The 13,764-nt window shown below is 29.0% G+C and overlaps 1 protein-coding gene across 1 annotated transcript; it reads left to right on the top strand.

Moving 5' to 3' along the window:
* The first annotated feature begins 2,056 nt into the window (after positions 1-2,056).
* LOC115239838 (vitamin K-dependent gamma-carboxylase) lies at positions 2,057-9,112 on the top strand. The gene is made up of 11 exons (XM_029814623.1): positions 2,057-2,166; positions 3,591-3,838; positions 4,569-4,890; positions 4,965-5,147; positions 5,286-5,449; positions 5,556-5,786; positions 5,854-6,116; positions 6,328-6,528; positions 6,685-6,923; positions 7,129-7,443; positions 8,629-9,112. The coding sequence occupies exons 2-11, from the start codon at positions 3,604-3,606 to the stop codon at positions 8,783-8,785; spliced, it is 2,310 nt and encodes a 769-aa protein (XP_029670483.1). The 5' UTR covers positions 2,057-2,166; positions 3,591-3,603; the 3' UTR covers positions 8,786-9,112.
* The last annotated feature ends 4,652 nt before the right edge of the window (positions 9,113-13,764 follow it).

The raw sequence follows: 13,764 nt of genomic DNA, 5'->3' as shown, positions 1-13,764 counted from the left end.
ATATGTTATTTATGTTATATATGTTTATATATATAAATTGTTTTATTAATTATTTGTTTATATTAATAAAAATATTGTTTATATTGATAAAATTATATTTTAATATATTAATATAAAAATAATAAAACAAAATATGTGATCCTGAAGTGCATTCACACAAATATGGGAGTTAGGAAGAACGAAATCCGTCACGAGACGACGGTGGCGGTTTTGAAAGGTCGAAACTTGAAGAGGCAGCACTAATCAAAAGTGGTCCATGGAGACAGATTGAGGGGCGTGCTGAAATAAATCAGTCTTTTGTTTTACAGCCCTAAAACGGCCGTTGGGGATATATACATATATATGCAGCACGCGAAACGGCGTCCATTCATTAAAACGCCCCAGCTGCGAGATCGAAAAGACTCCCGGTGTCGATTCGACGACTACGGCCAGCGCGATTAAATAATCTCGGGCATTGTGTGACAGTGCCATTATTTACGACATACATCTATTTATTGTTATCGCGTGTAATATGCAAATTTTATTACAGCATATTGCGCTTAATGCTGCGCTCAGACTTTCGCAAACAGAAGACGATGCAGTTAAATATTTTAAAACAAAAAATGATATATGAAAAGTTATAATAGACGTCTAAAAATTTCCCAACATTCATCAAATATAATCTGTAATTATAAAGTCAAATAAAAAAAAGCGATTTGGAAAAAAGCTTGTGTCTCGGTCTTTAAAGTACAAAATTTTCAATTATCATATTTATATTGCAGACAAACATTAAATCCGAATTGTATGCACCATTTATCGCTTCGTTAAGAATCCAGGTTCTGTTATATAAAGCAAATTGACGGACAGAGATAACGTTCGTCGTATCTGAACGCGCGCAACACAAGCAGAAGATGTCTTCTTAACGGAGAAATTGTGCACTCTGACACAGCTTCTTATAGATAGCGTCTCCACATAGGAGATGGTTGTTTTCGCTGCCTTTCTCCAGCTCCAAAATTACTATCATAAATTTATGAGTATTGCAAACATTCCAAGTTTCAATAGTCGAGTTGTAATTCTGCTTGTGCACGACGTGAAAGGCGGCTTAACAGTGATTGTTGGTAATGTGTCATTATAGACGATCATGTATTACTAATCTCGCGAGAAAATCTGTACCATAAGACTCATTAATTATCTCGAACTGTGATCTGAATATTTTTATCGCGAAGGAAAAGATACATTAATCTTAATTTTTCATTTGTTTTTTTTATCTCGAATTTATTTAAAATAATTTAGTTTCTATAAGCTTCCTAGAAATAATAGCTTCCTAGAAATATTTTTAAAAAATTTAAAAAATATTTATTTGTTAATTGTTCTAACAAAAAAGGTTCCTACTTTTAATTAGAAAAAGTGATTCAATGGCGCAATTTCATTTGGCGAAACGATAATACTTGTTTAAGAGCTGAGAGTAGATAACACATAAAGTAATATAACCAAATATAGCTCATGCGAGCGTAATCTAGACGGCGCAAACGAGTTCTCGTGAATCATATATGTTATATATAGAAGACAGCATAATAAACATATGTGCTATAAAAACAATATCATATTATCTTTTATTAGCTTTTATTTATATTTTTTTACTCAATTCTTTTTTCTATTAGTTTTATTAATTCTATTAATAAAATAATTCAATTAGCCATTGATTATTATATAATATATTAGTGCACATTACTAAAATAGCATTTATAAATGCAAAAATAAAAAATTAAATTATAATTGAAAATAATCTGTTATATGTTTGTGATTCTCATTTAATATATAGAGTGCCTCGTTTCTGTCGCGCTTAATTTTATTATTACACGTAGTAATTATGTGACAAACCCCGTTATTTTCCGATCGGAGATTTCGCTATTAATAAAAGAGATCGATGGTGTCTATCGACGAAAGTCTAATGCACGCAAGATGAAGAAGTGCTGTAAAGTATAATTATTGCGCGGGCGCGGGTCAATAATCCGTGCCACGTTGCTTGGCGACGGTATTCCTACTCTGAACCTTTGGAACAGCCGGCGCGAAGTGCTCCTCTTCCTTCGACGCTATCAGAGGCGAAAACGAAGATCTTGTCTTCCAACTTCATTGACTGTGTGTCTTCCTACAGTATCATCTCCATTCGCAAAGAGAACTACCCAGGTATGCGATTTGCACTCGGTTTTTTCTATCCACTAAAAGATCTCTATGCATTTGAAACTACCGACCTTTTTGCGGGAGAAACACGTGACGAGATGTGCAATATATATTCAGCATGCGTAGAAGATTCTGTCATATGACAATTAGATTGCGATTTATTTTAATTATCTCCATAATTTGCAAATTATTATTATCTAAAAATATAACTGTATCGCGGTATTTAAAATGCAATGTGTAAATTAAATTTTATGTAAATTAAATTTTTTTCAATATTAATTAATTATATATATTACGATATGACAACTAGTACAATATTTTTGATATCGTAATTATAAATTGCATTTCTGAATTCTCAATTAATATATAATTTTACGAATTTTGTTTCTTCTACTTACATTTATATTCTTTGTTAATCTCCGCGTTATATTCATAAATTATATGATCGTTATATAATCGAGCATTTTTATCTGCAACAAGACCAATTTTTTTGTTTTACACGCCGAATAAACTTAATATTCCGTAAATTCGTTTTGAAAAATGCGATTTACTCATTGGCAACGTTAACAACTCGTTCAATTACCATACATTACGGCTGATTTCCCGCAGTAGATTAACATAAGTAAGTACAAGAGAACCTCTATTATATTCGAACGCCGTTTAACCGAACGTTCGATTATCCAAATGACAAAAAATAAAAATAAGTATTTTATACAAGTTATTACACATACGATATACTATAAATTTTAATTAGTTTTATATGGCATGAAACGCAGAAAGAAACAGCTCCATACTAAAATAGTTATGCCAGAAAAGAAAAATGCAACTCAGAAAAAACTCGAAACATAAAATGAAAGCTGAAGAAGACTCTACAATTTTTATTATAATATATTTGTTTTTTTACATTGAAAAAATTTATTATGCAACAAATAAATTATAAATAACCATTTACTTTAAAAGATGTAATCATTTGATTTTGTTTGGAAAAATCAATTTGTTCATATATCTTTTCTCTTGAGTTTGTATTATAATGTAAGTTTTTCTGAATATGGAAAAAGTTTGCTATTTGAGTAAGCCTCGCTCTCTAAGGAATTATTAAATTTTGCACGCTATTGTTTGCAAGATTAAAAAACTCCAAAATTCTCTTTACATGCTAGAATATATAAAACTATGAAGTATGTTATTAAACTACGAAAATAGCAAACTACTTTTGCCGACTAGTGTAAACGATCTATTAAACAGAGTGATCTCCCGCTTTATAAATAATATGTCTCGCAAAAATTACAGTAAGAAAGAAATGGAATCTCTAAATTTGTCACACATTATATTTATTATCTAATATAATTTGTAGACGCACTCTCTAAGATAAAATTAGAAAGATGAGATTACTTAAAAATAAAATTAAATAGATATATATTATTTTCTTGCAGAATTGGAAGTGGTATGTGGAGGAAGAAGAACGAATCAACGAGAAACACATCTACAAACGATGGATTATACGTAGAAAATTTTAAGTACTTGTCTGGACGTTGGTCATTATTGAAACAATCGTTCAATAATAACTTCGAGAGACTATTCGATTTCAAAACGAGCAATGTATCGAGTTTTGAAAAGTTCACTCAATTCCTTTATCGTCCGACTGATCCATCTAGTCTGGGAGTGGCAAGAGCTTTATTTGGTAAGTTTACATATCAAAGAGATAATAAAATTATCTTCTACTGTGTTCTTTTATTTCTTCTATTTCTCTCTAATTTTATAGACTAAAAAAAATAATCGAATTATATAAAAGACAGGACAAAATTCTGTGAAATATTTTACTCACATTTTATCAACATCTGAGAGACTTTATATCAATATATAAACTATTTAATATATCTATCCTATTGTAATATATATTAAATAATTTACTACAAATTTTACTACATTTTTACTTCTTTCATATGTATATTGCAAAACTTGATGCAATAGTGAAATATTTTTCATATTTTTACCCAATTATATAATTTATAATTATATAATTTATATTTTATTAAAAATATAATTTATATTTTATTACATTAATGATATATCTCGCTGCAACACTTTATAAATGAAGCAAAGAATTTGAATCGTAGGAATTAAACACGATTTAAGATCTATTAAAGCAGTCATGAGGATTAATGAGATTCGAGCCAATAGAAACATGACCATTTATATACTGCTTATATAAAATGCATCTTTTATTAGCATTTTTAACTTAATAATTTGGAATAATCAAATTTTAATATAGTTAAGCGCTAAAAATGAGATTGTCTGACATTACGTAAAAGTAATAACAATAATTTATTAATTATCTTATTAAAAGATCTCAACTTTTTTGGTTTATTTTATATTCTGAAAATCTAATGACAAGTCACATCTTTTGCCAGGATTGTGCATGGTAATAGATATTGTCGAGGAGAGAGGATTAGCAGACATCGACATAAAATGGGGCGATCCGTGGGATTGTCATTTCCCTTTGATACACGGAATGAAAGCGCCGTCGCTTCCATGGATGATAATGATATACACGGTGATGTGGACAGGTGCCTTCGGAATCGCGCTCGGTTTGCACTTTAAGATCGCGTGCGCTTGCTTTGTGTTACCCTATTGGTATATCTTTCTCTTGGACAAAGGCTATTGGAACAATCATACTTATCTCTACGGCATTGTAGCGACCTTGTTCTGGGGAACGGAAGCGAACAAGTATTTGTAAGTCGAATCTCTTTATTCCTCGTAACTCTCGTATATTAATCACAAACTAATCAAAAATCAATATCTCGTAGCGCATTTGATGCAAGTAACGCGAAACGAAACGGCAATTTTGTGCCATACTGGAATTATTTCATCCTGAAATTTCAATTTTTCGCTCTTTATTTCTTGGCCGGCTTGAAAAAGTCCGGCAGAGAATGGCTCGAAGGTTACGCTATGACAAATCTGTCCAGACACTGGGTATTTCATCCGTTCAAGTGAGTGATATTATTCGAACCGAGATTAAAAAGCATATCAAATATTATAACAAACAAAAAGCACAGCGTATAAAAAATAAGAGGATTATTTCTTGGTTAACGATCTATATCTAGATGAAAAGGAACAATTTTTTTCAGAATAGTTTTAACAACCGAACAAATTGACTTTCTAATTGTTCACTGGTTCACTTTTATCTTCGATCTGTCCGTCGGATTCTGGATGCTGTTCGAAAAAACACGAATACCGGCCATGATATTCTGCACTGCTTTTCACGTAATGAACTCGAGACTATTTAGCATAGGTAATTATTCTTGTACTTGATAAAGTATTAATAAAGTGTGATAAGAATAATCAAGACTTTTTTTGGCATTGCTACTTATATAAAATACAGAAGAAAATCTTTCCAGGAATGTTCCCGTATGTGTGCCTAGCGACAATGTCGCTATTTTGCAGCGCGGACTGGCCACGTAGATTAGAACTTTATTTTAGCTCGAAGCGAGAGATCTTACTGACTGATGTAAATTTAATCGGCGCAGATAGCGTGAAAGAGACTGATAGTCAAATAAAAGAATCTCTAAGTTCCGATTGTTCCGCGTTGCCTTCAAATGAAATTTTACATAATGAAACAAAGCATAAAGGTAAATAATCATCTCTTTTACAATCATCTTTTAATATGTATAAAGTCTAAGATATTTACACTTTCAGAAAAAAGAACAAAGAATGAAGTAGATAAAAATTACTTGATTAAATCAGAATCTAACAAAAAAGTAGACAAAAAAGATAACGATATACAATTATCTAAAAATTCGATTGAGTCGGATGAAAAGGAAGCAACAAGTATTCTTAAAAAACTTCAGGAATGTCAGCAACCACGAAAAGCGACAAGAAAACAAAAGTTTGTGGTTTCCATATTATTGTGCCACGTTGCGCTGCAGTTTTTTTTGCCGTACTCGCATTTTATATCAAAGGTATCAAAATTATTAACGTCAATATTACATTGACATTATCTAAAAATAATAATTATTTCAAGATTATATTTTATTACGTTTATATATACAATTGAATCAGTTTCACATAGTCATAAAACAAAATAATTTGTATTGCATTTTTTTCTAGATTTTTAAATAAATTTTTATATATCTATATTTTAACGACTATGTAAAATATTTTATATCTTAGGGTTACAACAATTGGGTGCCTGGTTTATATGGTTATTCCTGGGATATGATGATCCATGCCTGGGATACTATGCTAGTAGTGATCAAAGTTCACGATAACGCAAACAACGAAGTTCGATATTTAGATCCTGAAGCATGGGTTCAAGGAAATAGATGGGTGAGACATGGGGACATGGCGATCCAATATTCGCAATGTTTAAAGGTATTGAAGCGTCGCAATAAATATCTGTAATATTATTTAATATTTTTAATTAATATAATTGGCTTTTTTGAATCCCGTTTTTTTTTTTTTAAACGCTCTGCTCATCTTATTAATAAAATATTGTTATGTGTATTTCTATTTCATATATAATTTCAGGATAATTTGATGCGTCGAAGGGAGGAAACATTGGGTACCCGTTACCATTTTGAGGATAAGGAAAAATGGATGAGACTGTCCACGAATTTAAGCATTTACATGGACGTCTGGTGTTCGCTAAACGGCAGATTTCAACAGAGAATATTTGACCCAAATGTCGATATGTTGACGGTCGATTGGCATCCTTTCAAACCTGTTTCATTTCTAATGCCATTACTCACGCGATATAATTCGTATCGGTACGTCTATTTTTATGGTCGTTAAAACTTCATTAATTATAATGTATTTTCGCGCAAGCGCAAATATATCGCAAAAGATAATTAATTTTAGAGATAATAATAACAATTGTAAGATTATTAATAAATAATTAATTATAAAATTAATAATTATTGGTTAACTAAAAAAGTCAATAAAAATTATAATTATGTTCTTTATGGCTGTCAGATATAAACTGGAGGAAATTCAGCAGCACGTATATACCTGGTCGAATTATACGGATGTGTTATTCGTAGCCGATTTTCCGGGAATGTACTTGGAAAATTACATATCCACCGATTTTGCAAACGTCTCCCTGACTGTATTAGAAGGCCAAGTAACTTATAACGAGGAAGAATCGACAAAAACGATTATTGTACCGAAAGAAAAATCGATTCCCGTAAAAACAGGAATGTTTCATCGAGTAAAGACTACAAGTTCCTATCCGGCGTGCTATATGTACACTTATACCAATGAAACGAAGAAGCAATTGGAAAGCGACAGGTGAATATCTATATTAGATCAAGGTATTGAAGCGTCGCAATAAATATCTGTAATATTATTTAATATTTTTAATTAATATAATTGGCTTTTTTGAATCCCGTTTTTTTTTTTTTAAACGCTCTGCTCATCTTATTAATAAAATATTGTTATGTGTATTTCTATTTCATATATAATTTCAGGATAATTTGATGCGTCGAAGGGAGGAAACATTGGGTACCCGTTACCATTTTGAGGATAAGGAAAAATGGATGAGACTGTCCACGAATTTAAGCATTTACATGGACGTCTGGTGTTCGCTAAACGGCAGATTTCAACAGAGAATATTTGACCCAAATGTCGATATGTTGACGGTCGATTGGCATCCTTTCAAACCTGTTTCATTTCTAATGCCATTACTCACGCGATATAATTCGTATCGGTACGTCTATTTTTATGGTCGTTAAAACTTCATTAATTATAATGTATTTTCGCGCAAGCGCAAATATATCGCAAAAGATAATTAATTTTAGAGATAATAATAACAATTGTAAGATTATTAATAAATAATTAATTATAAAATTAATAATTATTGGTTAACTAAAAAAGTCAATAAAAATTATAATTATGTTCTTTATGGCTGTCAGATATAAACTGGAGGAAATTCAGCAGCACGTATATACCTGGTCGAATTATACGGATGTGTTATTCGTAGCCGATTTTCCGGGAATGTACTTGGAAAATTACATATCCACCGATTTTGCAAACGTCTCCCTGACTGTATTAGAAGGCCAAGTAACTTATAACGAGGAAGAATCGACAAAAACGATTATTGTACCGAAAGAAAAATCGATTCCCGTAAAAACAGGAATGTTTCATCGAGTAAAGACTACGAGTTCCTATCCGGCGTGCTATATGTACACTTATACCAATGAAACGAAGAAGCAATTGGAAAGCGACAGGTGAATATCTATATTAGATCAATCTTTTTATAATCGTATATTATTATTTATTTTAAAATGCGTTTTGATACAAAATTTTTTAATATAGTACAATTATTTATGGTTTATTTATATTAATACAAAAAGATTTTTATTATATTAGAAAAATAGATAAAAAATTTATTTGTTATATAAATTTAAAAAATGGAATTAATTCAAAATTTTTTAAGTCGCGCTCTTATTTTCATAACATATATTTATTTTTCAGGGAAAAACCTCCTTCAGTAGAAAACACGCTACCGCTATTAAAAGAAATTAATTATAAAATCACTGCGTGGGCAAGAGCATTCGCTCATATAGCAAATGCCTTCTTCAATTTGGTATATGACGTTCCTATGGTGCGACGAGTGCGCGTTAACAAATAATGAGCATACAACAAAAGTTTAAGATTGTATTTCTACATATTGTCGACAAAGTTTCTTTAACACTTTTTGGAAAAATTTCTTTTATGTTGAGTTAAATTATATAAAATTTAATACCCACAAACTTAATAATGCAGAAATATTTTAATAGATCTTGAATGAAAAATTTAGAGAAATGAAATTTATGATGAAAAGTACACGCGTCCCGTACAGTTTATAAATATTTATCTCTTAAAAACATTAATAGGATATTATAAAATATTTCTAAACTGATTGTGATAATCCTTAATTATCTTAAATAATAGTAAAAAAAGGAAGAGAAAACTATTTATATACATTCTTAAAAATATATATATAAAACTCATACGCATAATATATTGTTATTATAGAGAAATGAGTATAGCACAGAAATTATTTTTATTATTCCATGTTAGAAAACGTTGTAAGATAAAATGTAATATTTTGTTGCAAATAAATGTAATAATCTGTTGTAACAGATTATTTGCAATGTGTAAAAACTACTAGATTGACATCCAATCGAGTTCAGTATGTGAATCACGCTAGTGTATGTCCGTTTATTAAAAATATTTATATACTTAATTTTTCTGTAAATGTACGAAATATATATTTTATATTTTTCTTGATGTGTCTCATTAAATTTTATTGTTATTTTAAACATTCGCGTTTGTAAATTATATAGCAATTTGTAAAAATTGATATCAAATATATTGTAGCAATAAGTAATTTAAACTCTACTCTAGATTAAAATATTACAAAGTGTCGGCCACGCGTGCGCAATTTATTTCTTTTACACCATATATTATTTAATAAACTGCAATATTACGAAAAATCCCAAATTTAAAAAAAGAAATAAATTTTCAGAATATAAAAATTTGGTATAAAATAATAATATTAAATTAATTTACGCAAAAAATAGTTTTTCGTTCAAATTAAGATAAATTATATTTTTCAAATGAACTTAAATTAAACTTCATATGCAATGTTGGCCCAATCATTGAAATTAATTTGAAAAAAAATGCAAGAAAGCATAGAAAATATTTAGCCTGAATTTATATTATAAAATGTTAAATATTTCAAAACGGTAAAATTCAATTAATTCTTGTATTTAGCTATCGTTTTTCTCGGTACATTATTATTAAGATGCGAAGTCATCTTGTCATTTGAGACACGATTAGATGAATTACTTAAACATTTAACAAGATGATATCAAATATTGTCTTCTATCCTCTTCTAAAATATCTATAAAATTTTATTTTTATATTTTTTTGTTAACGCGGAAATCTATTCTATATATATTAAAATTATTATATTTTCCTATAGTTTTAATCACGTATTGTCGATTTTGAAAGAGATTTAATCATTAACAATGTTAATTAATTCTTTCACGTTCACATAATCGCCCGGTGATACTGTTAAGTTTTTGGAAAATATCATACAAAAAGATGCGATATCTATTGCTTTATATACTTAATTTTTCTGTAAATGTACGAAATATATATTTTATATTTTTCTTGATGTGTCTCATTAAATTTTATTGTTATTTTAAACATTCGCGTTTGTAAATTATATAGCAATTTGTAAAAATTGATATCAAATATATTGTAGCAATAAGTAATTTAAACTCTACTCTAGATTAAAATATTACAAAGTGTCGGCCACGCGTGCGCAATTTATTTCTTTTACACCATATATTATTTAATAAACTGCAATATTACGAAAAATCCCAAATTTAAAAAAAGAAATAAATTTTCAGAATATAAAAATTTGGTATAAAATAATAATATTAAATTAATTTACGCAAAAAATAGTTTTTCGTTCAAATTAAGATAAATTATATTTTTCAAATGAACTTAAATTAAACTTCATATGCAATGTTGGCCCAATCATTGAAATTAATTTGAAAAAAAATGCAAGAAAGCATAGAAAATATTTAGCCTGAATTTATATTATAAAATGTTAAATATTTCAAAACGGTAAAATTCAATTAATTCTTGTATTTAGCTATCGTTTTTCTCGGTACATTATTATTAAGATGCGAAGTCATCTTGTCATTTGAGACACGATTAGATGAATTACTTAAACATTTAACAAGATGATATCAAATATTGTCTTCTATCCTCTTCTAAAATATCTATAAAATTTTATTTTTATATTTTTTTGTTAACGCGGAAATCTATTCTATATATATTAAAATTATTATATTTTCCTATAGTTTTAATCACGTATTGTCGATTTTGAAAGAGATTTAATCATTAACAATGTTAATTAATTCTTTCACGTTCACATAATCGCCCGGTGATACTGTTAAGTTTTTGGAAAATATCATACAAAAAGTTGCGATATCTATTGCAATATTGGTTTCAACGTAAAAATGCTAAAAGTTTCTTTTATATCTCATGGGATGCTATCCAGAACTTTAAATAAGAAGCCAAAATTGCAAAAAATTTACCTCTCTCAAGACTTGAATATATTTTTATACGACATACGAAAAATTGTGATTTCCGAAACGCAGAGGTCTATTCTATTATAAATACTTCATTTTCCTATAATTTCAGCCGTGTTATTTCGAAATCAGATAAGTTGTAATCATTAACAGCATTAATTAATTGTTTCACGTTTATATGCTCGCTCGATGATAGGAATACTGTCCAACACATCCTTTTTTTTAAGTTCCTGTATTTTTATGGCCTATCGAATTCTGTTGTCTTAAGAACGTAGGAGCCTGCGCTTTGTCTTCAAATATTCTTAAAAGATGTTCAAACGACTAAAAATCCCTTTTCTTTATTCTCTCAATTATTGTTTTTTCACACTTTTATTTAATTTAAAAATAATAATATAATAAATTTATAATAATTATGGTATCTCTCTTAGTCTGACTCTTCCCCTTGAACCTGTCCGGCATGGGTGACCCTACCGGTAACTTATTAGCGTTTTGAATGAAGCAAGTTTAATCGCTTTGAGAGCGATTAAACCCAGAGGAGGAAAAATGTGTGAGGATAGTTTTCCTCTTTTTCATTTCTCAGGTTAGGGTAGGTCCTTTTTATTTTTGTTTTCATTTTAATACACAATAAATGATACAACAAATGATATAATAAATTTAATATACAAAATATATAACAATATACAAAATATAATCAGAAATTCAATACAAAATATAATTTAAAATTTAATATAAAATAATTTATTACATGGAATTACACGAAAATGTTCAAAATACGTACAATATAAAATATATTAAAATTTTTAGATTAAACGTAGCTGATACCGCGACCAAAAAAATCATCAATGAATTTATCGATTATGTTTCTCTCTCAATTAAAAGAGAAAGATTTTTTAAAGAAAATATTCGGAGCATGAAGAGCGCACAACCTGGAGCGTGAAAAGATAGATAAAGTTTCGATGTTACCCAACAATTAAATCAGAAGATAAATCGCGGTTTAAATTTCGCGAATGTGACACGATGAATAAATAAATTGACGGTAATTGTAATATGTTGCGACAATAAAAATGTTTCGACATTCGGAGTGCATTTCATAATTTGTAATTATAATATGTGGATTTATAATGTAAGGAATCGAACGCGGATGTAGAATCTAATGGCCGATTTATTTTCAAATGCGCGATTTTATACGAATTGCGCGATCAAAAATAAAATCTATATCCTGTTTCGTAAACAATTGCAAAACAAAATAAAATAAACTTTATAATTCTTAAGATAATCGCGTTATCGCCGCGTTTAATGGAGGATAACTGACCTAACGATTAGACCAGATCAGGATCCCTCTGCCGAGTGACACACTGGTTAATATCTGACAGAGAGAAGAACGATCCTAAAAGTGGAAAGCGACTTCAACTTGTCTTATTTCTATGTCAGGCCCTGTGGAATCGATTCACAAAGGAAAGTTAAGTGATCCATTAAACGTCAAAAGTCCCGCTACAGGAGAGAACGAATCCCCGATATTCCTGATTGCTCCCGATAGCAGTGATTTCGGCAGCGAATTAACGACTGTTACCGTTGTCATCATCTTCAATATATGAGATAAAAGTTCACGTAAAAAACATGTTCTTCCACGAGAGAGAAATATCCTTTTTATTAAAAAACAATTGAATATAACGATCTTTATGTATATGTGGTTACAATCAAGTATATTTAAGAAAAATGAAATACATGCGCTTTTATCATTGCTTGGTTAAATATGTGAGTACAAATAAGTTTAGGGTACCAAATGTGCTCGAAACAAATTAAATCCGATAACAGCAAGAATTTAAAAAAAGATCAATTCAAATATTTAGCATTAAATATTCAACGTTATAAATTATAAATATTTAAAATTCAACATTAAATAAAAAATTACCAATCAATTAATTTGTTTATAACAATCAAAATATCAATAAATTAATTTGCCGATATCTTACTGATATCAGAGTACCCATTCAATTTGTCTCGAACTTTTTAATTACTCACATATTTCATGTTACATTCATGCATTTGCGCGATATAATATTAAATATAATATAAAAAAGAGTCTTGTTAAATATATCACATAATTTGCGCATGTATTTTATTATATGTACATATACACTTATTTATAAACTAATCCTAAAATGGTGGGATGTCCAGTGCCTGCAAATGGTTTCTTAAAAGAGACCAAAAATTAAATTAATTAATAAAATATATTCGTTTGTAACCACAATTTTTTAAAAATTCTGCAAAAACTGATTGTAATTTTAATTTATATACTTGAAAAAAAATGAAATTTATCCATTATATCCATGTTTAATCTATTATTAAATATTTTCATCTTTAAGAGATAATACTGATACTAATACGAATAATGATGGAAGAACATTCCTAACAAAAAAAAGAAGCAAATATATCTTCTCTCAAAGTATATTATTTAATGAATTTTTCTCGTAATTCGATTTCAAACAGTATATGGTGTTCGTCGTTAAATCACTGA

Source organism: Formica exsecta, unplaced genomic scaffold (genome assembly GCF_003651465.1).
Source record: "Formica exsecta isolate Colony F162 unplaced genomic scaffold, ASM365146v1 scaffold395, whole genome shotgun sequence".
Classification (NCBI taxonomy): domain Eukaryota; kingdom Metazoa; phylum Arthropoda; class Insecta; order Hymenoptera; family Formicidae; genus Formica; species Formica exsecta.
This window is presented reverse-complemented; position numbering and strand designations above follow the sequence as displayed.

Excerpts from the sequence above, each read along its gene's own strand:
- LOC115239838 (XM_029814623.1), top strand. The coding sequence starts at position 3,604 with ATGTGGAGGAAGAAGAACGAATCAACGAGAAACACATCTACAAACGAT. Across the intron at positions 3,839-4,568 it reads AGTGGCAAGAGCTTTATTTG|GATTGTGCATGGTAATAGAT; the intron begins GTAAGTTTACAT and ends ATCTTTTGCCAG. Across the intron at positions 5,450-5,555 it reads CTCGAGACTATTTAGCATAG|GAATGTTCCCGTATGTGTGC; the intron begins GTAATTATTCTT and ends AAATCTTTCCAG.